The sequence below is a fragment of the Haemaphysalis longicornis genome, unplaced genomic scaffold, assembly GCF_048455015.1.
Source record: "Haemaphysalis longicornis isolate Haplotype H1 unplaced genomic scaffold, Haemaphysalis longicornis Haplotype H1 scaffold_2, whole genome shotgun sequence".
NCBI classification, from domain to species: Eukaryota; Metazoa; Arthropoda; class Arachnida; order Ixodida; family Ixodidae; genus Haemaphysalis; species Haemaphysalis longicornis.
In genome coordinates, this window is record NW_027526295.1 from 133487275 (window position 1) to 133513252 (window position 25978).

At 47.9% G+C, this 25978-nt stretch overlaps 1 protein-coding gene across 1 annotated transcript in view; it reads left to right on the forward strand.

Moving 5' to 3' along the window:
* Nucleotides 1–11023: 11023 nt before the first annotated feature.
* Nucleotides 11024–25978, forward strand: part of LOC144167387 (glucose dehydrogenase [FAD, quinone]-like) — a 46265-nt gene continuing 31310 nt past the window's right edge. The window contains exons 1-5 of the mRNA XM_077696663.1: nucleotides 11024–11240; nucleotides 12646–12848; nucleotides 14766–14952; nucleotides 22109–22240; nucleotides 22383–22507. Of these exons, the coding sequence (XP_077552789.1) occupies nucleotides 11060–11240; nucleotides 12646–12848; nucleotides 14766–14952; nucleotides 22109–22240; nucleotides 22383–22507 (828 nt within the window). The 5' untranslated portion in view covers nucleotides 11024–11059. The remainder of the gene's footprint in view (nucleotides 11241–12645; nucleotides 12849–14765; nucleotides 14953–22108; nucleotides 22241–22382; nucleotides 22508–25978) is intronic.

Genomic DNA, 25978 nt, shown 5'->3' on the forward strand with positions numbered 1-25978 from the left:
TGATCAGGCAAGTTGCCACCAAGAAGCGACGCCTCGAGGAATCCGATACGTTTCGATTAGTTCAAGCTTTTCACCTCTCGAAAATCACTTACGTCAACCCCTTGTCTTCTTCTTTTCAAGGAAGGCATACAGATGCTTTATAAGATAATTAGAAATGCAGTTCAGCAAGCCATTGGTCTTCCCCTAAGTGCGTCCACAGAGAGGCTGCTTAGCACGGGGCTCCACAACACGTCGGAAGAGCTGATAGAGGGCCCTCTTTCTATCCAGAAGCTCCGAATGAGCAGAACTGCGGCGGGTCGCAGCATCCTTGACCAGATTCTCTGGACAGCACAGAATGTCACTCCGCTTGATGTACTTCTGGACTTTCGGCGAAAAGAGCTAAACATGCTCCCTTTGCTTAGAAATATGAACCCGTCACACGACGTGGGTTGCCGACAAGCACGTGGTCAAGCGCGACAACACCACCTTCGGTGGGGATCGTGCAGTTATCCACACAGACGCCTCCCAACATCGATGGCAGTTGTACGCCATCATCGTGCTACCTCCAGAACCAACCTCATTGCTTGTGACTCATTTAAGACCGACGATATGAAGGCAGCTGAAGAGGCAGCCATCACCTTGGCTCTCACTCAACCAGGGGTTCGCAAGGTAGTCACCGATTCCCAACAAGCCTACCGGAATTACCAGTCGGGTTTAGTGTCCCGACCTCTAATGCGTGTACTAAAAACCGCTCTTCAAATGGTTTCATTCAGCTAATCTGGACACCCGCTAACGCCTCCATGGAGGGCGACAAATACGCCCACCAAGCCTGCACTTTTACCCCCCGTCCTATGGAGCTGCACGAGGACAGTCACCCGCCTGTCTCGTCCAGGGAAATAAACCAGCATAATCGCCTTCTGAAACAGACCCTACCTTCGCCTTACCGTGACCTTTCCATAGAACAACAAACTACCCTACGGCTCATACAATGTGGCTCCTTCCCACACCCGAGGCGTCTTCACTTAGTGCACCCGAATCGCTCCGACGTTGAATGTAAATTTTGCTCAGACGTAGAAACACTCTGCCACAATGTCGGGGTGTGTGACTTTAGCCCTGAGCACCCTCCTCTCTTTCCGTCAACTACCGAACAAGAGCAATGGGAGATGCTGGTGTCCAGCCCCTCTCTGCCTACCCAGCTTCAGCTGGTGGACAGACCACCGTCAGCGCGGACTGAGTATGGGCTACAGTGACGAAGGAACCACTACCCTGGGACGCACTCTGGGCCGTTCAGAAATCTTAATAGAAGTATTTCCTCCTCCCCCTCCTGCTCCTCCTGCTCCTTCTCTGTCTCTGCCGCCGATCTTGCACCTCCATCCGCGACGGCAAAGACGGAGAAGTGAGATCGTCTAACACCGGGTTTGAGCTTTAATTTTATATAAAAAAACAGTTCTACACCAATACAACTCAACCAACCACCGTTCATGCATCATGCATTAATTTAACTTTACCAAGTATATTTCTTTCAAGTAATAGAGGATATCGTTTAGTGCATTTCACTCCTCTCTAGTTTCACTATTTGTAGAGCGACGTGAGGGAATTTAAGTGAAGTCGCATGGGTAATCGTTGTGGGTGCAATTTACAGCTTTGCTTTCCAACCACATTCACAGGGTGGATTGGCGCTAATTTTTTGTTTTGCGCTAAGTTGTTGTCGCTGCTAGCGGGCTTCTAATGAAGTCTTCGTGGCTACGATGTTACGCCCACACAAAGTGGACGCCATGGGTGGGTGTGCCTTCGGTTGTTACGCCGCGCCCACGAATGGTCTCGTTGTGTTTCACTAACACTAGAACTCGGAGGAAACTCGGGCATGGTTTTGCATGGCCAGGTTGAACTCGGGACGCCCGTGGGGGCCGCTGCTGAGGCGTGGCTCGTTTTTATAGTCGCCATAGCAGGCATATTTCTACCCCCCCCCCCCCCGGTCTTTTAAACCAAGGAGGAATTTCGAGCTCGCTTTTATCTCTCGAAAACTGCTGTGCATTGGATGTCAGTCGTCAGGCGACAGACCCCCGTTTGCAACGACTTAGAGCAGCTTTCACTCCATGAACGTCGAGGAGCAAGTATAGTGTGCACTACGGTTTTCGCGACGGGCAGCTTCTACAGAAGCGTTGGTAGCGACCGCACCATCGACCGCCACCAGTCGACCGTCAGCCGATTTGTGCGGAATATGATCCGTGTTGGCGTGTTTCAGAGACCTCACCTGTCTTTTAGGTGGTTTGGCGGACATGGTTTCCGCAGGTTCCTACCGCGCGTCTATGCGTCTGCAGCCGGAGTGTGCGCTTCAGTTATCGTCTGCTTGAAAAACAGTTTCAAACTAGGGGTCGCATGACTGTGCGTTTTATTTATCATCAGCGCGACAGACAGTCTCCCTCGAGGGGTTTCGGAAACGTTAATGGCAGGATAGCTTATACGTAATACCAGAGTCTTTCAATGTAAAGCATTGAAAGACTCTGGTATTACTTATACTCTAAAGAAGACAGTCGACGCACTGATAGCCGGTTGAGGTGGTTCATCCGCAAGGGTGAAGCCGACAGGAACGCAGGTCCGAAAGTTGAGATAACCCAGCTCGTTTCTCGCGCACGCACCTTATGGGGTACATCTTCTTCCCCTGACACGTCTTTGCCGCATATCCCCGCGTCTGGATTGTACATAGTCCCACCTTCCTCTTCCACATGGCTCATGCTGGTACGGCGCATAGCCCAACAACTTGATCGCCTGTTGCATCTGTTTATTATCCTCGCTAAAATACAATCAATGGCGCGTGCCTATTGTCAGAGGCGATCTTTACACATTTAAATGGGTTTTGTCCAGCGTCATTGTTGTATGGCAGAGGAAGAGCACGGGAAGCGAGTAAAGGGGAGCGCTAAGAACTAAAGTAACCGCGTGACGCCGGAGGGTAAGCGGGAGTGGAAAGGGCGCGAAGGAAGAGAGGGTTGGGAGGGGATCGAACTCTATAAAAAAAGACTTCTTCGAACGAGAGTGGTGAAGAGCAAAATGAAATAAAGCAAGCAAATCTGAAAAGTTGTTCTCCGTGTTGCTTTTATTTCTTCGTAACACATGGCCCCTAGGCGGATTGGCCCGCAATTGGGAGCATTGAGGAACTAACGTGCCCGGTTCTCAGAATGCATAACACTGTGAATTTGAAAAGTAACAGTTGTAGAATAGCGCGTGCCGCGTGAAGCCTGAACGTGATGCCACGGGAGTAGGACAGGTGCACACCACTCTCGCAAAACCCCGATTCTATAGGGAGGCTGTGGCGCGTTCCAGTCTGCTTGGACACTACTAAGACGAACAAATGAAAGAGAAGAAACTGGCGCAAACACGTAATAGCAGAAACGAAGCCGTTTAAAGCAATCCGCGCCAAAGGCAAAGAAACGAAAGCTAGGAAAAAGGCGCAAGTACAATGTATCAGAAAAGACGTTGCTAACTCTATCGCCAGGCTTTCGCCTTAAATGTACGTTAGCAGACTAGACCGCGCCGAGGAAATTTTGTGTCGAAAAGCGGAGGGTTTCAATAACGTAATTCGGGCAGCAACTATGTTGAATGTGGCGCGCTTCCATAACCCGCTTTCTTTTTTTTTTTTTTGCCAGTCGGCCATAGTCACAAGATTACCCTGTCTGCCAACGAGGGCAGAAACTACTCCAAAATTAAAAAAAAAAAAAAAAAAAACTCACATGAACGCTTGAAAAAAATAGGGCGCCAGGATTCCGCTAGAAGTAGGAGTTCCTGTATAAACATCCCCCTCGCGAGGGGCACGATCAAATGCAGAGCATTTCCGGGGGCGCACGACGTTAAGTACTTTGCGTTACGTTAATGTTGTTGCACTTGTGACAACTGCTGACGAGAGAGCGCTCGTCAGCAGTAATTTGAATGAGTCAACGATATAAGGCACGTTAGTAGCGTCCCATTCTGTGTCGGCTTTTTGGCGCAGTGGGTAGAGCACCATGTGCAGTCGCCAGCAAAAGTTTGCGGGATGTGCGGCGCGTGGCCGAGCGGCGCAAAACTGCATTGTTGCGCCATCTGCAGCCAGCGAGCGCCGCGTCGAGGCTCAAGGAACTGGCGGGCTAGGCGCGCTTTGCGCATGCCTGTCCTTTATTTGTTACCGGGCATCTGTGTTCATTCGCTTGCCCGTGACATGCTTTCGATATTCGCGGCAGCCGCGTTGGCGCCACGTGACCATCGCTGTCGTTCTGCTATCACTGGTGCTACAAAATGCGCAGCCCGCGGCTGCCGTTTGCGTGGCGCGCAGCATCAATAAATCTTATCTTCCAAGTGATGTAATGGTTCACGACTAAATTTATTTTACAGGAACTAATAAAGGCTACCGGTTGGAAACTGCGTACCTCGATGTGGTGCTTAGAAAAAAGTCGCGTCGCCAAATTTAATCTTGCGGCAAAGCAAAGTTTCTGGGGAAAGATCTAGCTCTCCATGTAATGTAGGTCTCATGTAAACATCATACTGGAAATGGCCGCGAGGACGACCGTTAGCATTACGCTGAATCACATTTACTTGCCATAATTAGTTTTTAGGGAAGCCGTAAACGATGCGGCATTAAATACATGACAGACTAAGGAGGACGTACAGTTCAGAAAACGGCTGTAACTCTTGTTTTGTTGGAACTACCCCAAATAAAATTTTGTGATAATTAGCCCCTGAGACGACTACAACGGCAATTGTGCGTCAGCTGACAGTTTATCGGTGCTTAGGTTAAAAATAAAATAAAAGTATTTCCTATTCAACCACCACTGCCTCTTGAAAGATAAGGCCGGGTTCAGACTGTCCGCAACTGTCGTAACTAACTTTAAAGAATGACGTCATTTCATGTCTCAATCCACCGAACAGCGTGATATGCCGTCTTTTTACGCCCATGGATCATGATATGGCTTTTGCGTCGATAGCCTGAACATAGCCTAAGATTTATTCCACGTTGCGCGCCGCGCAAACGGCGGCCGCGGGCTGCGTATTTTGTAGCACCTGCAGCGATAGCACAACGACGGCGATGGTCACGCGGCGCCACCGCGGCTGCCGCAAATATCGAAAGCATGTCACGGGCAAGCGAGCGATCAGAGATGCCCGGTAACAAATAAAGGACAGGCATGCGCAAAGCGTGCCTAACACGCCAGTTCCTTGAGCCTCGACCCGGTGCTTGCTGGCTGCAGATGGCGCAGCAATGCAGTTTTGCGCCGCTCCGCCACGCGCAGCACATCCCGCAAACTTTTGCTGGCGACTGTACATTGCGTTCCGCCCGCAGGGTCGAGGGATCAAAACCTGGTTCCGGATAGTATTTTATTTTTTTATATAGTAGGGACATCGACAGTGCGGCCTACGGACGTCAACGCGGGTGACATCGTGAGTTACTGAAATGCTCTGCATTTAAAAAAATTTTGTAGTAAAATACAGATTCATAAATTAAAAGTAGAATAAAATCAAGCACTTGAATTTGATTGCTCCCAGTAGCCACCAGCGCAGAAGTGGAGCGAGATAACGCACTGAAAGGTTCGCCACGCCGCAGTCGCGCATCCTTAGAGCGGGCTGCCCAGGACCGGTTGCTTCACCTCAATAATCAGCACATAGCATGAATCGCATTTTAGGGCGCTTTAACCCTGCCCCGAAATATTATTATAAGCTTGTTATTCGATTTCAAATATCGAGCAACAACGGCTGCATTGATAGGCCGACGTCACGGAGCAAAAATATATAGGAGAGGAAACGCCCATTGCGGCCGGCGCGATCGAGCTACCAGATAATGTCACAATGATAACTACGGCGACCTACGGAGCTCCGCAGCTGCGGTGGCGAACGGTTTCGCAGCGGCACCTGGTTGAATGTATTAAAAGCAATTCCGTTGTTTGCAGCATTCGCCACAAGACGTGAATCGCTACCCGTTCGAGCTGCTGCGCGACGCGGGGACGGAACGCGCGTTCGGGCGGAACGCGGGCGCGCGTGCGCGCGTCATACAGGGGCCGGTGCACTCAACTCGCTTCGAGCGCATCGCACGCAAGATAAAGGCGTTCGTTTACAGGTTTTACTTTTTTAAGTAATGCACTTTATAAGCGACCCCAAACCATCCACCGCCGGCGGCGGCGGCGGCGGCGTTGGCGTCCGCAGTGCTCCTCTATATTTAAGAAAGAAACAGCATCCGGCGCCAGGTTTCGATCCGAGGACTTTGCGGCCGCAGCGCGACGCTCTACCGACCAAGCCACGGAGGCGACGCTGATATCAGCGTTAGTGACGCGCCTTATATCTTTAACGCATTCAAACTACGTCGTCAGCGGCGTGCGTTGGCGACTCAGCGGCGTTATAGCGGCTTGATAACTGCGTGGTGTACACGTGATACTACAAACCCGATGGAAGAGATGGAAGAGAAGGCGGCGAGGCGGTGGGCTGCGGGGGCCGAGCGCAAGCGCCGCAAGCGGGCCGACAACCGTGCATTCGCACTTTCACATTCTCCCCCTCGGGGAAATGCGGGGGAATTTTTTGGCGTTTACAGGTTTGTATTTTGGGCTTGGTTCTCGCGCAAGGGTGCTTACGCATTAAAAGAAAATGCCCCTTTTATTCGCTCGTACCGGCCGGTTTAAATTTGACAGAAAATTAATCGCGAAGGCGGTTTCTTCAGCCAACGGAAGCGCAGAAGAGCGCACACACTCTCGCTTCGGCCACGGAATGTTTCGGCGGTCCGGCGAAATGCGGACGCGATGCCGGGGCCGGGTTGGACTGGGCGAGCGCGAACAGAACGCGCGCCGGCTGTGGCGATGACCACGCACTTCCTTCGCTTGCCGCCAGATGCCGGAAACTTGACGTTCGCCAAGTGCTTGTGACGTTATCAGGCTGCCCCAGGAAGCTCAGTTTTCCCTCCTATTTCTCTTTTTTATTCTTGCTCTGCGGCCGGCGTATAAACGCTGGGCTAGGCGTCGCTCAGGCGGTGCCTTGATCTGATGCCGCCTGGCGATTACTTATAGCTCACACTCTCTTCTCTCACCCCAACCTAGCGTGAAATAAATACACGCTTTCCGGCACCTGTCTAGAGTACTCGTGGCTGAGGCCAGGTGCAGCCAAAGTCGTAATTGGTCGGATAACCACCTGCAGTAAGTACCCTAACCTTTCACGTGCGATAAAGTTCCCGCGCGATAGCAACATCCGCGCGGAAACAACGGATTAGAAGCTCAGGCGGGTCGCTTAGCCAGCTGCGTTGCATACTTTACCTTTTGCCGTTTCCTGACGGGGTTATTGCTTGTGGAAGCTCGGGTGTTCACCGCGCTAGGTTATTACTTCGCTAATTGCTCAACAATTCTGTTTCAAAACTAAACTGAATCCATGATGGCACGACGACCGTTCGGCCGATCGGTATAGTCGTCGTCTTCAGTCGGCGAGCCAGTCTCACCACGCGAGTTTCTATCGGCCGACGTGTTCGTGTCGCAGCCGCCATCGTGCGACAAGGCGCTCTGTCAACTCGGAAGTAGGCGTCGCCCTCGTTTCGTCGTCGTGTCAGCCTAGCCAACGCGCCTGAATGAGAAGCGTGGCAATATAGTGAAAACGATTAGTATGGACAACCACGATATCGTGTAAGCATGCTGCAGGACGCACTAATTAACCAGAAATGCTGCCGAGAGCCGTCGACGCTGCTGAGCAGACGACGCTTCTCTTCGCCGGAAGAGCGAGAAAAAGCCGCGCGCTTGCAATTTTTCCGCTGCGTGGCGCACACGGGAGAATCGATAACGTACCTGCGGGGAGATGGCGGAGGGAAAAAACATTCAGGAAAAGATGACAACACGGCAACGAACCTGGCAACGAAATTTTGAGCTTTCCGCTGCACGTAAAAAAGTTGTACTTAGCACGAATGACGTTGACTACCCAACTGAACGATTGCGCTAGTTCATTGGTGTGCTCAAAAGGCCTTTCAGGACCACCTGAACGTCGTTATGCACCTAAAGCAGCGGGAGATATTATGTGTGACTACTGGAGTAACTTACTGCTTTCTGCATGAGATTAGTCCGTGAGCAGTGCGTATTCTCATTTTTTAATACACTGGCAGTTCTGCAATACTTGAACCGCGCCTTTTATCAGGGAAAACACGTTAAAGGCGTGTGTACCTGATAACCAATTAACTGGGTGTAACAAAACATGGCAGCACGTAGAAAGACTAGGAAAACACATGTTGATAATATGTGTCGTGTGATATGATTGTCGAGTACGATAGGAATTTTTTGTTCAACCCGTTCGCTTCGGTGGTTAGATCAGGAGTCTTTATGGGGACCTTAATCCTCGGTAGATAACATGGAACGGGTCCTGTGAGCAGTGTTTGTCAGTTTCTGTCCACGGGTGTGTTGTTCAGGAAATTCGTGAGTTACATCTGCTGCGTTTGGATGAGGAATCCATTTACCTCAGTAAATGTGGAATTGACATTATCCATTTTATAGTTTTGTGTGCTAACTTATAGTTCTTTGTCCTTGTTACACAAGAAGAAGTAACTAAGATACTGCAATGGTCTGGCCTGCTAATCATAGAAGCAAATTTTCGGAAAAGAGATGGAGGCCCGCGTGCAAATACACGAAGGACCTGTATCTGGTTAGCCATGAAATGTTTACTGCACCGGTTGTATCAGTGTCATTTCCAAAACATACGGGGATTTCGTTTTTCAGGGAAGAGGCTCAGGAACATAGAGGGGTAGTGGGAGGGTGTGAAGGGTGAAATCCAGAAATTGGCGGCAGATGAGCAGTAAACACGAGACGAGCGCTCTTTCCTGTCCCGCTGTCGTCCATTTCCTCTTGCGCTGTTTTAAGTTCGATTCCGGATATCAACCAACTTTCCCAGTTTGCCATCCTGCTGCAGCTTGTTGTCGGCTAAATCCTGTGACGACACAGCTGGTATTTCTACTTCTAACGCAGGCCCTAACGCATAAATCTGCTTTATTTCCTGGTATTTATTTTCATTGGTTTTAAGTGCGAATGCACTTCTTAAGCGAGCCTGAAGCGTCCGCCGCCGCCCGCATTCCGCCGCCGTCCGCATAGCAACAGCTGCGGGTGCGCGCGCTCCTCGTCTTCCTTGGCAACAGGGGGAGATGGGCGCGCGCTGCCTGGCCGCTGACATGGCACATACCCACGTGGGGGATTGGCCAGGAATTTCCTCGTCTTCCTTGGCAACGGGGGGAGATGGGCGCGCGCTGCCTGGCCGCTGACATGGCACATACCCACGTGGGGGATTGGCCAGGAATCGGGCGTGAGAAGGGCTAATGCACCCGCTTAAAGGAGTACTGACACGAAATTGCAAAGCTGAGATCCGCTCTAGCAATCAAGTACAACGACAACACAAATAGGTGTCTGTGAATAAATGCATCTGTCTTTCTTTGTAGTTGTGTGTGTGTGTGTGTGATCTCTCTTTCGCGAACATTACCGAACCGCGCAAATTCAACTCGTGCATTCGCACTTTCACATTCTTCCCCTCGGAGAAATGCGGGGAAATTTTTATTGTAAATTTGAAAAGTACAAAGATCTATTAGTAAATCCTACGCACTCAAATATTCGTGAATTACAGAAAAGACATTAAAAGGCATGTCAAATCAAATCATATCAAATTTATTTTCAATATTACAATGTTGAACACCACCGTGGTATCAAAGCTGCTAGACGCCCCTTGACGGCGCCAGGGGAAGGAATGCCAGCCTCGAGTCTCGACGGCACATATGCATAGCATGTTAATTTAAAACAACAAAATGTACACAGTCACATGATATAGTAAATCTATTTTAAGAAGAATATCTGTGTAACAGGGAACTTTTCGTTACAAAGGTATCAAAAGTAGAGCAGGCACTGGCAGACAAAAATTTTCCCGCCCTTTACACTTCTTACTGGAAGCATACAAACACAACAGACTGGAAATGTGTGTAAATAAAACACCGTGAAGAACATTCCCCTATTGACATAAGCATCCCGAAGTACATGTCGCATAAACCACCACCCTGAAAATTGAACGTTGGCAGGAGTGGGGGTTAAAATCTAACGTACAACTCGTTTACTGTCGTTAATGGTTACTCTTGTAGAATTCCATAGAACTGCACAGGAAAGTTTGACATCCACCTGAATGCAGCATCCACTTGAAGCTTTCCTTTGTAGCAACACGGCTGCATTCACGTGGATGTCAAACTTTCCTGTGCAGGAACTTACTCCACCTTGGGGATTTCCCCTAAATCTGGTCGATGAACTCCTGAGAACTGCGTGATAGGCAATGCTCAAACATTCGGGAATTATTTAAAAGGCTTTTGAAGCCACGTAAAACGCAGTTAGTATTCTTAGTATCGTCCATGGTTAAACTTATGAAATTCATAATATCTCTTCCGTATTACAGAACATTCCGTATTACTGAAGAGACTTTTCATGCAATGTAACACTCAGTTCATCTCGTCAATGGCTGAACTTGTAGAATTCCTGAGATTTGCGTGATAAGCATTTCTGACGCAAGCACGATTGTATAACTTCGGATGAGTCAAATGCCACAAAGATTAGAAAAAACATTTTCACAAGGTTACTCTCGTTACTTCAGTCATTTCCGAAGAATCCTCAAAGATATTTGTTCACCAATTAGGAAGAGCAAATAATTATTCGATCAGTTTACACAGGACTAAAAGATACTGCGGTAGTTCTACATCAGCAACGTCAGCAGTAAAATACTTTTAAAGCCGAGTTTATTTATTCAACACCGGAAGGAGGGAAGTTTGGAAAAACACGTTAGATTTTGGCATTCGTACTCCTGAACTAAACGACGTTGTTTTACGCACGTAGACGTGCTTCTTTTTTGAACACGCACAGTCTTCCGGATTATCATTCATTATTTGCTCGGGGGAAAGACCGGAAGAAGGGGAGTCTGTGTAATAGGCGCACTCTCGCGACACGTACAGCTGCAGCGCTGAGGGACCCTGCTACGGTGTGCGTCAGCGTGCTTTTTTTATTCGCAATAAAATAGTGCGGGGCCCTCGTTTTCACATTGCCATCACCTCAGTTTTGGAGCTAACCGAGTACGAGTGAGCTCAATCATGAGCAACTACGTCGACATGCTATGGCGGGCGCTATGGGTTCGAGGACCGGCATCGCAAAATGCCATCGGTCTCCTCATGGCACTGGTAAACCTGCTGGTGCACGTTCCATTCACGGACCTGCCTTCGCCCATGGACTTGGATCTTGGTGACCTGCGGAACGAGTATGACTACATTGTCGGTGAGGGCGAATCGCAGTTCCACCCTACAGAGCCTCCCAAACTCTAGAGCAGTGCGAATCATGGGCGCGAGAACAGCTGTGAAGGCGATGATTTTAACATATGTTTAACCCTGTTTTAGTCATGGAGCACATGTTTTCTTGGCCCTTCTCTCAACTCTTTTTAACTGCCATGCAGTTATCTTCAGAACCCTTCCCTTTTCATGTGTTTCCGGTTTATCCGCTTTCAATGTTCAATGGTTCACCCAAAGGGGATTGGGCTGCAATCTAGCTCCATCCCGATGAAGAGCAGTCTGTAGGGGTCTAGTAAGTTGCTCAGATACGTCATTATGCTGACTGCAACGACAATCATAAAATACTTGTTTACTGCTACATTGTGCTTGCGCCTCATCGCATTTCTCTCTTCGTTTTCCTTATCTTCTCCATACATTCTTTGCCTCTCGTGCCTCGGCCTTGTTGAAGTATCTGTCTGGTAGACCGAGTTTAAGCGTTCAAAAAACTGGTGGTACGACATGACGCGAATAAGCCTTCAGAAATTTCCTTGGGCTTCTACGGGAGACCCCGGTGGAAGCAGGTTCGGGTGCGTTTACTTTTTTCCTGACCGGCAGTGTGCGCGTGATCGGCAGCTGGCTGTCCAGGTATCTACGGAGGAATGTATTGTGCATTGTTCCCTAAACACGTGAACTTCTTTCGGGAGGGCTGGAGGGAGGCACCTTGCAGGGCCTAAGTGAGTTTTGTTTTTGTGCAATCCCGATATGACTTTGGGCATGGCATGTAGCTCCTCTTTTTTATTCATCCGGTCCACCGCGCGCATCACAGTGCCTTTATTGGCACGGGATATGTCACCCCTCTTTCAGTGGAGTGGTTCCAACAATAGCACCACCAATTTCACAAATGGGTATTTGCTTGGGCGTCGAAAACCCTATTGAAGCCTGACGCGCAGATGCTGCTTCATCGCGCAGCAGAGACATAGAAATGTTGCTGATCCCAGTGGACTGCGGATATGGCTTAGTGAATGGGTCCAAAAAGGCACTATATTATTCTGAGTGAATGTGACCCCTGCCTGTTAGTTATAGAAGCGCTTTATAGCTGAACTTCGTTTAAAAGCGGATCTTTGGGCAGATTTACTACTTTTGCATGCCGATACTCCATGTTCTTCATGTGGCTGTTTGTTCCAATATAAGCGTTTCGAAGTTCCTAAAAGCCCTTCTTACGCCTCTGTAACCCAAAATTAACCATGTGGTGCCCTGTGATGTACAGCAGCAACGGGAAAATTTATATCTACGCTCAGCAGGATCCAATCTTCACCCGAAAGTAGAGCTTCTTGGGGATATCGCAGCAACAAATGCACACCAACTTAAAGGCTGCTCTTCGGTTTATCATCCACACGCTTTTCTTCCCGCTCCAGTGGGTGGCGGCTCCGCTGGCAGCGTGATCGCGAACCGCCTGTCAGCCGACCCCAGGGTGAGCGTGCTGCTCCTGGAAGCTGGGGGACTGGAGACGGCCTCGCGGCAGATTCCCCTTTTGGCACCGTACAACCTTGGTAGTATCGACGACTGGGCCTACTGGTCTGTACCCCAGAGGAATGCCTGCCTCTCATTTAGGGAACAGGTGAGTCCCCAGCTCGGGAAATGGTGGCTGTAACAGCCTACATTACGATAATAGAGTTGTCAGTTGAGAAAAATGTCATGCTTTAGTGAGGTCGCTGTGCGTTGCCTGTTCCTTCGAACTTGTCAGTGTTAAATTAAGCTGGTTGCCAGACGTTACACGGGTAGATTTTGTAAAAAAAAGAGAATCATTTCCTCACAATGTCATTTCTATTGTCCCTCAAAATTAAACCACGTGATTTATGAGGCCGTCATTGCACCTCAAGCCGGGGCAGTACGATGAACCAGATGTCCCTAGATAACGTTACGAAGGTTTGCATGTGCGTGTCAGGTATGCGTGTTTGACTGTTAAATTATCCCCACATAATTTGTGCCTTGGTCTGCGTAGGTGTTGCTTTATGTGGTGCAGATATATTCCTTACCGATTTGAGTCTGTCTGTGTTTGTCCGATTATCGTCGCTGATATTGTTGAGAAGAGGAGTTCCAATGGTAAGTGGTAAATATTATTTTTCACAAGCGTGTTCCTGTTTGTTTCTCCTCCGCAGCTACAGTGAACACTTACGAGCTGAGTATGTGCAGTTTCTGTTGGAGGGACTTGTGGCGAAAGTGTAGTTCATTTTTTTAAAGCTGTCGCTGCAGCTCGTAAGTTTTGCTTTTACCCACTGACCTCAAGGCCCGCTGGCATCGTGTCCTCCTATAAACTTTCCAAGTTCCCTATAGGGTTGTGTAGTATGCGTCACTTGTATGCTTTCCATGATTCAGTATGTATGCCATATTTCTTATTATGTGATAGGTTCAAGAGCATTGCCGACGGGATTTTGTTCGGTTCCAGCGTATTGTCTTACTTCAGTATCATAAATTCTATGAAGAGTTGCTACGCTATAAACTCCGCACTTACGCTACCCATCCCTAAAAGTCGTTTTGGATAATCTATCATTCTTTCTGTATTGTCGGAACTTAGGAAAATGGTGCTGGTAGTTGTGTAGAATATGTCTCTACCTTGTTCATGGTGTAGTTGTACTCTGCAAGATTTTTCGTCTGTGTTCTCGAAGTGGTGATGGACAAAATGGATATGCTTTTTAGTGTTTTTCGGTCGGTGGTGCTTCCTTCGGTGCCACGTAGGCGTAGGCGGCGCTTACTTGATTTTAATCGTAAATGGCGGTTGCTTGACGTTCAGAGGTATAACACTAGGCGTTTTGCTGGGTTTGTACCCCGAGTAAAATTGACGAGTCCTGCACATAAGTTGGAATTGACGTGATGCAACGCTTGAATTTCGCACTGTTCCAAATCCCTTCGTCACAAGCTGCTTCCCAATGTATTTCTCTGCGCCGCCAAACGAGCACACCACCCTTGGAAGGCCACGAGGCGTTGCTTTGTTGTCCCTTCTCGTGGTAATGCTCACTACGCTGTTCCTCTCCCGTGGCGTCGAGCGCGTGCTGGGCACGCATCTCTAGCTCCGAGCCCTGTATTCAACATTTCTTCAGTCATCGACCGTAGTGCGGTGACTGTTCCTTGTGCTGGAGCGTCAATTAGTTCGGGCTGCGGCCAAAGAGAGTTTGTTGGCGCCTGCGTTGGCGCTGAGAAACCGCACAGGCGCAGCCTTGCCCTTGGATGAACTTCAAGGCCAGGAAGACGTTTCCATTCGTTTCCTGGGTTTGTACCTAGATTAGGAAGCTTTGCTTAAAAACAACTTTAGTCACTGCTCATCGCTTATAGCAAACACTTTTGTTGCTACAAGACAAGAGCACTTGCAAATGAGCATAATTTGTTTACGCCTGATGCCAACTACAGTACCTTTTTTTCTGTCAATTTTCATTGACTATACTTTCGAGAGTATTTTCCATCTATACAGGGTTTGTTGTGAATCCGGCACAATGCTTGAATCGTTGAATTCAAGCTATTACTGTCATTTAATGCGCAGCGATCCCCTTTGCCACGTGGGAAAGTGCTTGGAGGTTCCAGTGTGCTAAACTACATGCTCTACTCGCGTGGAAACCGCCACGATTACGACCGCTGGGCCAAGGATTACGGAGCGAATGGCTGGGCTTACCACGACGTGCTTCCGCATTTCAAGGAAATCGAGGACTTTCGTGCCGGAAAACTCGACCGTGAGTACTTTTATACCTGGCACTATCAACCATGTGGAATATTTACTTTGTAGTACATATCCATATGTTCACGCTGCCACGTTTCTTTGATACTGCAGAACGCTTTCCTAAGGACGTCTGTGTAAATGATACGCATATGTGTGCACAAATCAACGCGTTAGATGAGAGCTTCACTGTTTCGAAACTGTGTCTTGGCTCTCTTTCTCACCACGTAAAACACCAACGCCAGACTATTATTGGTACGGCCAAAAAAACCTCATCCATCAGCTGCTCAGCGAATTTTCCCTTTTTGTTCACGTTTTTATGAATATGCTCAAAATACCTTGCCAGCAGATTGGCTTTTATCGTACTCTCAAATCAAGACGCGTGTTTCCATTTTCTGAACTGTGCAGAATGGCAACTGAATGTGTTGAAAGCCTGCGCCTGCACCCAAGAAACTATAAAGCACAAAACTAAAAATCCGTTGCAAACAATGCATTGAAGCAATGCAGCAAATTACTTCTTAACATACAACATTCAGAGCCCTTCCGCTCTGTAAAGATGCAAGACAGTATAGGTTTAGCTATGATGTAGGTTTTCGAGTATGAGGCGCACCTAGGCGTGCATTGTTTTCAAGACAGACGATTTCAGTGACGACCCTCCTTCATTTCCAGTTATGCTTGCTCCGATCAAACGACATGCATAGCGTGTCTGCTCACTTCTGTGCAAATATCGTCGAAACACGGCAGTCTTCTGCTGTCTCTGTCCCGTGAACGCCTTTGTTATTTTTTTTCCCGCCAACTCCTCGCTCTGTTCACCTCCAATTTAGCTTCTGCCACAATAAACACGCTTTAGGTATGCAAGTGAGATCAATTTTTCTGTGTTGTAGTGCTGGACCCCCTAAATGTTGTTAGGGTTCGACTAGGAAAGCCGCCGTAACACCTACGCTCGGGCGCATGTCCCTTGTGTATTTTTGGGTAAAAGAAATGTTTAAAGTGTAGGTTTTCTTTAGTACTGCAAAATTAAGCAGAAATCTATTTTTAATTACCATTTCACTAATTTTTAATGACTACCATTGTTAGTTATGCATTGATTTTTTGCCTCAAATAGACCCGGTGTTGTTTTTCTCAGCAATGTTAACAAGTACGCACTATAGTACCAGATCTTGTGGTCGCGAAAGGTTTCGTGTGTATAAAGTTCCCGTTCCAGAACTAATATAACTTGGGGAAAAGGCGTCGGGAATTGGCAGGGTATAACTATGAGCAATGTATCATCCGTTTTGACTCCAAGTGCCAAGGCCCTTTATACCTATGCTGATCAATACTGGTCGCTAAAAATTGTTTGCTACGCAAGCGAAGGTGATCTGCAAGATTCTAGCCAAATGCAGATTCTGAGCAAAAATAGTTTGGCTAATGCTAAGAATTGTCTGCGTATCTGCTTGCTTAACTACAAATGTCAAAGAAGTAAGATACTCTTCTCCCACACATAGGACGAACACGCATTCCTCTCTTTCCTCCGAACCCTGAATCTGTTCCCATTTCCACTCCCCCGCCTTACCATGACTGTAAATTCAAATTTGCTCGACTTGATTCAGTCCATCCGAGTTCGCACTGCTCGTATGCCCTCTGTCTGCACCCTTATTTTCCCGTGACCTGGAACACGTTGAAGCGACTTCTCTTCGAGCGAAGCTTATAAGGCTAGGCTTCCACCTATTTTTATGGTGGCCAACAAAAAAATCAAAGTTAGCTTGTACACCCGGGCAAGTGTGATGTCATAACAGAGCTGTTGTCGCCTAGCAAAGCTAAACTCGAAGGCTGCTATATAATTCCCTCAGCGCCATTTACCCTGTGCATATATATGCCGCCCGTCGGCAGAAGGCCAAATCCAACGCCTTAGCAACGCTCACGCGCAAGCCTGGACGACGCCAGGCGCTACTGTTTTGGGTCATGGACGGCGCAATGAAGAGTTTACACAGCTTTGCTGTTCAAGGTCTCATTACTGTGCGGCCATATATCCCAGCACCGGGCAAGATGAGGCACCCGAGCAACCAGCAGTTCCGTCTCTTCAGACTAGGGCTGTAGATTCACATCCAACACCCACCGACAAAGTAAGAGCCATCGCCTACGGTATCAGGCGTAACATTAGCGCGCTGTTTTCTCCCCCGAAATATGCACCCAGTGCACCACGCCGGCAACAGAGAAGCACCAGCACATGCTATCTCAAAATGGTACGGTAGCCATCATACCGTGACATGCACGGATGCAGCGCTCTATCGCGGAGGGTCCGCCTGAGCAGCAAATGCCCTTGCTAGCTAAGAGCAACGCACCAGCCTTTCTCCACACCCAGCAATGCCCCTACTCCCTGAGGAAGCGGCCGTTGCCTTGGCGCTTACGACTCATCGCCTGCGTTGCGTCGGCGCATTGAACCGCACAAGCAATCATTGACTTTTGGTAGATCACTGCGGCCGCTGTAAGGGTGATCCAAAGTTTGAAAACACAATCGCCTTAAGCAATTTCGGACGCAAACCGATAGAGAAGTATTCTAGACATCCAGCTTAACAATGTGGCGAAAAGATGTAAAACTCGCATTGTATACGCCTCGAGATTCGCGATCGCTGCGCCGCCTGCCGCCGATTCTCCGCGGCGTTTGCGGGATTTGGGCTGCGTGGCTGATAGGTGGTCATACAGTGTTTTGGTTCTCTTTCGCTTCTCTTTGCCTTTCCGCGCACTAAACAACTTGTTATGGTGACATCTGTAAGCCAACTGCACGTTTAGGGCACTTAAAAAAAACAGGTGCGTCTTGGTAGAGCGCTCTAACGCCAACAAGAGCTACCCGGTGAGGCGGTTCTGCGCGTTTCTTGGCCGCTCTTGCGGGCGTCGGCGACGGCGGCAGCATATCACCGCTGTCACCTTGGAACACGTCAGCACAAGTGAATTCTGTTTATTGTCGCCTCGTTTAGACCTGATATTGGCACTGTAAGAGGTTGGTTCGTTTTGCAGCGCAGACAACAAATGCGGCTTTGCTTCGAATATGCACGTCGTAGAAAAATATGTTTCGGGGATGTGATAACCCAATAGCTGACAAAAACTTGTGCCTTTTATGGGAATATAAGCCACGCGAAAATGTTAAGCACACTCAAAGGCTGTGCATTGTCAGATATGTGCCCACTCATGCCTTATAGTAAGAACCAAAGTATATGTTAATGAAATCACGGGAAAATGAATGGTCTGCAAGTCAGGAATAAATAGAATAGTCGTACGGGAATTAAAAAAAAACTGAGTGCAGCTTCTGAAATGCTAAAGACGTTTGTTTGAGCAAGGTAGTATTCACCAGACCAACTAGATGCGAAATGCACTGATATTTCGCTAGACATTGGCGGGGGGGGGGGGGGGGGGATGAGGAGGAGGACGCTCAACTATCGTTGTTTACAAATGCGGAGCGAAATCAACGAATGAACGTTTTAGTAATCACACACACAAGCTGTGTGTTCACTTTTCGTTTGTTTTTCGCCTTCAAAGAACGGCTGACCACTCGGCGGACGCATTTTTTGAAGAATACAGGGTAGGCAGTTCACAAGCGATACGAGGTGTCGTTGGAAGAGTTGATTGATTTATTGCAGGGTTTAACGCGCCGACGCAACGGAGACGATGAGGCACGCCGTAGTGGAGGGCTCCGGATTAATTTTGACCACCTGGAGGTCCTTAACGTGCGCCGAAATCTCGTACACACGGGCTCGTTGGAAGAGTGTCGTATCTGATAAGGGTTTCTGATTTCGGTTTATGCTAGATTCTGCAGTCTACCTGTGTCATATGACGATGTTTCGAAGAAGAGTTTGGTCACGGACGCGGATTACTCTATAAGCCCATCTTTGCGCTTCTCGTGGAGGATAAATATAACAGATAAATCTTTGCGAGCGCTCACCTCGGGACAAGACGACCCAGCATTAAATTTGTCGTCGTGTGCTGACTACGGAGTGTAATTTTGCATTTATCCATCGTACTTCTTTGGTAAAATGTTTGTGAAATTTATACCGCATTGGCTTGTTCATGGTTTTGATCAATATCTGATATGTGATATTGGCAGGCGTACCTTGCGTGCTGTCAGGTATGAGTGCTCCGCTGGATTTTGTAAGTGCACAAAGTCGATTTACATCATAGTGTGTATGGCCGCAACATGACACTCGGAGGAAACACTGCTTACGGAGACACTACCACTAAATTTCAGGTTAGCGGAATTGCAATCAGCTGCATGCAAATGCTGGCTTCGGGACGCCCGCCTGTGACACGCCCGGCTCATATAGATCTCATTAAGATCGCGTCATAAACGTTTATACTCTCGTGAACACACCAGGCTTGCAAACAGAGTGCCTGCTCCACGTTATTTGGTATTTCGAACGCGAACAAACGGTAAATCGCTGTCTTGAACGAGCCCCAAAAGCTACGGTGACAGGCGGGAGCGGGCCGGGGACTCCCGCGCCTGCTTTCGAAACGAGCCGCTAGGGGGATTTCAGTGGCGCCCCTACAGGCCGCGCTCGAGGCGTATAATCCTTGACTCGCATTATCAAAAAAGAACGGGGTTATCTGAAGTAGGAATCCGCATAGTGACGTTATGCCCGCAGAAGCATGATTTTGGACCGTCTGTCGTTTCCACGGTTTCATGTTTCCTTTTTCATGTTCATATCTAGCGTTTCAGTTGATGTCTAGCGTTTGTCCCTTCTATATTCTTCTCGGTGTACGCGTCCTTTCTGTGCGCTAGGAAACACTTCTCAGTTATCCCGGTAATTAGTCGCCCAACTGTGCGCCCTACTCACCAATTCTGAACAGGCTCGACGCTACTTCTGTGGTCTGCAAGAGCCGAGATAAAAATTAGCACTAAAACACACAGAACCGTGGCAATGGAAGCCTTAGTTAAAAATTCCTGGACCATTCTACTCTGTGAAGGTGGAGGAGAAGCAATGCTTGAGTCCGCACTAACACATGGTGTCCCCAATACGATGACAGAAAAGACGATAAATTCAAAATGAAGAACGGCAACTTGTGCTAGTAGCGTTGCCCCAGCAGTCGAAAGCTAGGCACACAAGCGCCTGGAACGCCGACAAAGCGGGAGTACTGTGAACGTAAAAATGGCTTGCGCAGGTAGCACAGCGGCAAACGTACGAGAAGCCTTCATTATATAGCTGAGACGCTACCAATCTTAAAAATTGTGCATATTGATGCATAATGTATTGAAAATACATGTCAAAGTGATCAGATGTCTAAGCGTGAGGCCTTTTATCTTGAGTACGATGCCTATTATTTACTACACTATTCGAAATCCATATCCGACTGATGAGACGTACAGAAGGTATAGATCAATGTTTCGAACGACGTGTGATATTGATAGTAACAGCGTTCTAGTACTGACCCGGATGGTTGTTCTCCGGCTCTTTATTCTAACGCTCGTTTCTTAGAGGCAAACCCACCACTGCGTACTGGCGCAAGGTCTCTTCTGCTTGGTACTGTCTCCAGTAGGGGCATGTGCCAGAGTTTCCTCAACTGTAGTAAACTCTCCCTTGGAGTCCACAAAATCGGGCTGTTCCAATGAGCTACCGTATCTTCCGAGAGGTTATGGCATGTGTGTTCATTGTATTCTCTCACGTGCTGTGGGCGTACGGTGCCTTAATAGTGCGGTGCCTTGTAGACAGGGTCGCAGTGACACCGCCATTCTCCGCAGCGGATGTTGGTCATGCTTAGGAACGCTCTCAACGATTCCAAAGTACTCCTTATCCTGTAATGTATGCGAAAGCATTAGCTTGCAATTGCCAAATGAATATTTCTCCGAGCTATGCTTTTTGCATTGTTTACTTTCGTGTTGTTGCTAGCGTCTGACCACGGGCAGCTGCCTTATCCAAGTTAGAAGTGAAGCACGGTTTTCCGTCTCTTTCATTGTATGCCGCCAGCCTATCTAATTTGATTGGAAAAGTGTATCCGCTTGTCGTCCTTAGAATAGACTGTTCGCCAATGTTCTACGTTCAATTCGACCATTCTCTAAGGATTAAGACCGAATGAGAAATCATCGCGGGGCACAAACTGCGCACCGACACTCGCCGGCGCACGTCACTTTGTTGACTGCTCCTTCGCCGCTTGTGTATTCTTTGAGTTCCCAGATGAGCACAAGTTCGCTCCAAAAAACTTTTATTCCTTGAAGAAACGAACCTACTTGTGTCATTGGCTACGTGACTATGTGGTCGTATTGTGTACCACCGCCATAATGCCCCGAGTCTGTAGTGACTGCTATCACATTCTGTGGGGTAGTAGTGCGAGTGCGCGGCTCGGCAGGGTACGTTCTGAAATAACGTATCCTTTCATTATAATCATCCTCCTCTCCTTTTTTCTCGCTTTTCTTATCTACGGTAATAAGACAGGGAACCTTGACCGATCTAACTTTTTAGATCTATATCAAGTCTAACATCAGCCAGCCTTAAAGTTGAGCCTTACCATGCCAAGTAGTGTAAAACATTCTATATGCAGCTGTAACAAACATTGACCACGTTAGGGCTGAACGTTCAACTTTAGGTTTAACACCAGGCCAGCCCATATGTGCATTCATGGTGACCATCCCAGGCTGCAGTGGACGTCGTACAGCGCTACCACTGCTCCACGCGAAGCAAAGCGGGCATTGAGTGGAATCGTACACTGGTACCAGCCTGGTGGCTACCTCTGTTTTAATCTTGTTCTGATTGCTGCCTTACTGCATCCCGTTACACAAACTCAATCCAATAATGCATTGTCGAGGTCTACCTTGTAAAAGCACGGAAGCGCATGGGCATCAGGAAGGCGTAGCTATCTGCATTGCGAACCACAAGGTTTCGATTCCAGTTTAGCTTCAAGGTTTTGATTCCAATTTCATTACAATTCACCTCTTTTCTCAGCACAAACACTGCCTTTTTATTGCTCTTTAAAGCTTTCGACCTTCGGGTGTGCCGCCTCGTGCACGACATATCGAGTCGTGAGGGCAAAACGTAAGTTGTTCCCACACGAGCCTGCGGGTGAATCTCCCGCACGGCGCCAAGCATCTTTGTAAGGATGAAAAAAACAATTTGTGTCCCAGATTTGATGACCCGAGCAGTGTTCTGTTTACAATCCAGTCTGAGGCCGTCTGTTTATGGCTGATTTCTTGTGCTATTTATCTCAAACAGGTTACCACAGTACCCAAGGGGAGGTTCCAGTGGAGTATGCGAAGACCAGGACCCCGATTAGTTATCTAGTTATGGAGGCGTGCCACCAGAACGGTTACAGTACCGTTGACTACAATGGACCTACGCAGACAGGTGCGCTGAGCTAGCATTTAGCTAGTCCAAACCATATATTTTATATATCATTCTGAATGTAGCTGGAAGTTTACAATTCTGTTTAACATCTCATTGCATGAGCATCGAGAAGGTCACACAACGTTATCACGTACATACGCAGGCTGCTCGCGGATGCAGGCCAACATAAGAAACGGCGTACGAATCAGTGCAAGCAAAGCCTTCATACAACCCATCGCCAAGCGACGTGGGAACCTCCATATAGCGGTGTACAGCCAGGCCACAAAGGTAAGACTGGAAAACAGTAAGAAGCACTCTCTGCAAAAATTTTCCGAGTGCGAGTTGCAGTATCGTAAAATGACGACTGACATTCATTGACAGCAAGCGTTCAGTTACCCTGCAGTGGTTACACGTTTTCTTTAGTTCGTGGAAGCATGGCAAAAGCTGTATTTGTCGCAAGCAAATGATTACAGTGGGTTTATGTCGGCGCCGTGTCAGCAGATGCATTTGTAAACACTCTTTGCGTTGTTTGCGTTTAATATTAAAGCAGCCTTCAAATGCTTGTGTTGCTCTTACGGCATAAAAGCCAGCCCATACCGGTCTTATTGCTTGTGGGGCGCTAAATAAGCACAGAGATGATGCTGGAACTTATAAGAATAACAGGAAAGCCAGAAAAACAATTTCAGGAAACTTCTAATTCAGGCAGTGATGGCTGACTCACGTATTCTGTGGCCACCTGGCCTAAAAGTGCTGTGCTCTTAATAGCTACGTTATCGGAAGTTTGAGAGATTGAAAAAAAAAAGAACAAGAATGTTGAGGATGACTTTCAATGCCCAAGATTCGATGCAATGGTGAGGAAACAGAGAGACGTAGAGGCCATGTTGTAGCGAAATACCACACGTTTTACACTAACATATCATTTATTTGCTGCTGCGACTTTAAATATCTGCATTATAGTCTGTACATAGAAACAGAAATACTAAGGCCAAAACATGCATTTCGGTCTGTTCATGAGCACGCACAACATACCCCCCCCCCTCGCTCCTCCACCCACACACTGCTCCTTTGTCAGTAAAAGTTCGCGGGACAATAATAACTAGAAGAATAAGCTCTGTGAACGAGACTAGTTTTTATATCACTCGAAACCCAAACGATATACAAACAATATACAATGAAGTAAAGAGCAATGTGTAACTAATAACAAATGGGGAACAATCGAGAAACCATCTCAAAAGTCGTATAGGAAACCAAAACGGGTTCATACAAACGAGAAAAAGTCACAATCCGGGAATTAATGTAAGTGACGCAGTACGTAGTTATTACCGTCCCAGGTTCGTGGGAGCGTTGAAATGTTCCCGTAGTGTGTCGATGCCGTAGCAGAGCAGCGCGTTCCGAGCTCCCATCACCGTCGTGGCGAGCGCAGGTCTGTGGAAGCGCCGCTGTTATTCACTGATGTCTGATGGGGCGACTAGCTTGTCGAGAAGATGATTTGGCGCTTGCACTTGTGGAGGACCTCTTGGGTACGGCACGGGTCCAGTCGCCCGACCGCAGCGCATCCCGATCACGCTCCACACTTGTCACTCTGTTCTCTCTCCGTGTTCTTCACGGGATAGCTTCTGCCTCTGGCGCCTTGCGATTGGCCGGCCCGTGAGTGCGGGGTAGCTGACCCCGCAAGACGAAAATGATGACGGTGCTGTCGGGTTTTGAAACATACCCGCAGAGCGTGTTTGGTCTGTCGTCGTCTTCTTCGTTTTCACTACATGACAATCAGTCATTCGTCCCTCAAGCCATTCCAAACTGTGGTTCTGAACCTTAATTATTGATTTGGTCTCGCTATCACTCTATCAAGGATCATTACAGGAAACAAATAAATGCAGTACATTCACGAACATTGCAACTAAGCACAGTAATAAAAGCGATTGGAATGGGATGCCCTCACCATTTTTTTAAGGGCGTATCGACACCTAACTCATTTTTTGTACTAATACTCCTTAATATTCCCTTGTAGGCAATCAGTTTCATTTCTTTATTTGTGTTTTCCCGCTTCCGCATAAAAAGGTAAAACTTCTGGTAATCTTTTGATTGGATGTTTCGAATTTGAATACGGCAGTTTAAATCACACGGAAGACTTGATTCTGCATCACTGGCACCTGAGTACCCGAAGCTCGGTACCTCGACTAAGTCATTTTCTTTGATATTATATTCAAAACTCTTAACAAAACGATTCCTTCTTACACTCGCTAGCTTTGGCGCCATAAATGTATTGACTGCAGGCATGTGGTTTGATTATTCTGATCGTTGAGGCAAAGTGAGCGATTATAAATTGAACGATCATCGACGAGAAGTTTCATCTGGAAAGGTCGCTAAACAATGGCAAGAATTTCGTTACCCTGCTCTCGCCTCACCACACAATCGAACAATAACGGGCCTATAGCGCAGCCCTGCTGCACATTCGTACTTTTCGCATGTGCTTCCTCTGATTCTCTTGTTTTGCCATTTTATTAAAATATAAGTTTCTTTACAGTGCGATAGTCTTACTACTTCCTAGTTTTGGCTACTTTCAAAGGAGCTTATTAGTGTAAACCTTTATCGCATGCCTAAGCAGTCAATTCCTCTTATAGGTCCAAAAACGTCATGGACAGTTCTTTAGTAATTCCGTCCTTATCGAAAGGCCAGATCGCATGACCGCATAGTAAATAGTTCTTTTCTAAAAAGTGTAGAATGTGTTTTGCTACTATATGCTTGAAGACGAAAGCTTCAGCAGACGCATATATTAGCTAGACGTGACTATAGTGAGTTACACAGCTTATTACTACTTTTGAATGCAAAATAAACGCTAGGGCCGCGCCACCCTGAGGTACTGAATTATTGGGTGTAGATTTCCTGCTCAAGACATTCATTCAGCGCTGCGTTGAAGAAATGCTGTCAGTATTTCGTTTGGACTTAACGATTTTTTGACTACAAAGTGGCGTAGCAAATCTTCAGAGAGAGAGAGAGAGGGAGAATAAACTTTATTTAATGAGAGGAGTCAAGCGGGCGGTTTCCTCAGTTCAGGACCCCGTTGGAGCGTCCAGCCGCCTCAGCCCGGTGGATCAGCCGAAGCTGCTCTTCGAGGCTAGAGCTGGCCAGCGCTTCCTCCCACTGCTCAATCGAGGGATTAGATATCGGGGAAAGTGAGGGGTTAAGCTGGCACTCCCACACCATGTGATACTAGGTGCAGGGCGCGTTGCAGAATTGGCACTGTGAGTAGTATATTGTTGGCCAGAATAAGTGGAGTTTGGTCGGGTGGGGGAACGTGTTGGTTTGGAGGAGACGCCAGGAGCGCTCCTCTGCCTTGCTGAGGGAGGGGTGGCCAGCGGGTAGCATAAGCCTGGTGAGCCTGTAGAATTGGGTCACCTCCTGGTATGAAGTTACAGGGATCGCTGTCTCAAGCCAACTTTTTCGCGGCGCTCGGCTGGTCAGACCTCCAGCAGTCTCATGAGCAAATACATTACCCCAGAGGGAAGCGTGAGCTGGTGTCCAGACAAGTCTCAGGCCCCCAACTCAAACTAGCAAGAAAAAACTCCCACCTCCCCTCGCGGGAACCTCTGTGTAGATGCGACGCATAGGCGGAGCGGCGAAGGGACCGCGTTTATAGCGCGCATAACGTTGAGGGGACTGCGTAAGCCGGTCCCAGTCGATGACGACGTTGGCATACTTGTAAAGTGGCCTGGACTCTAGGTGTTTGAGCCAAGCGTGGATGTTGCTTCGCCGGAGAAC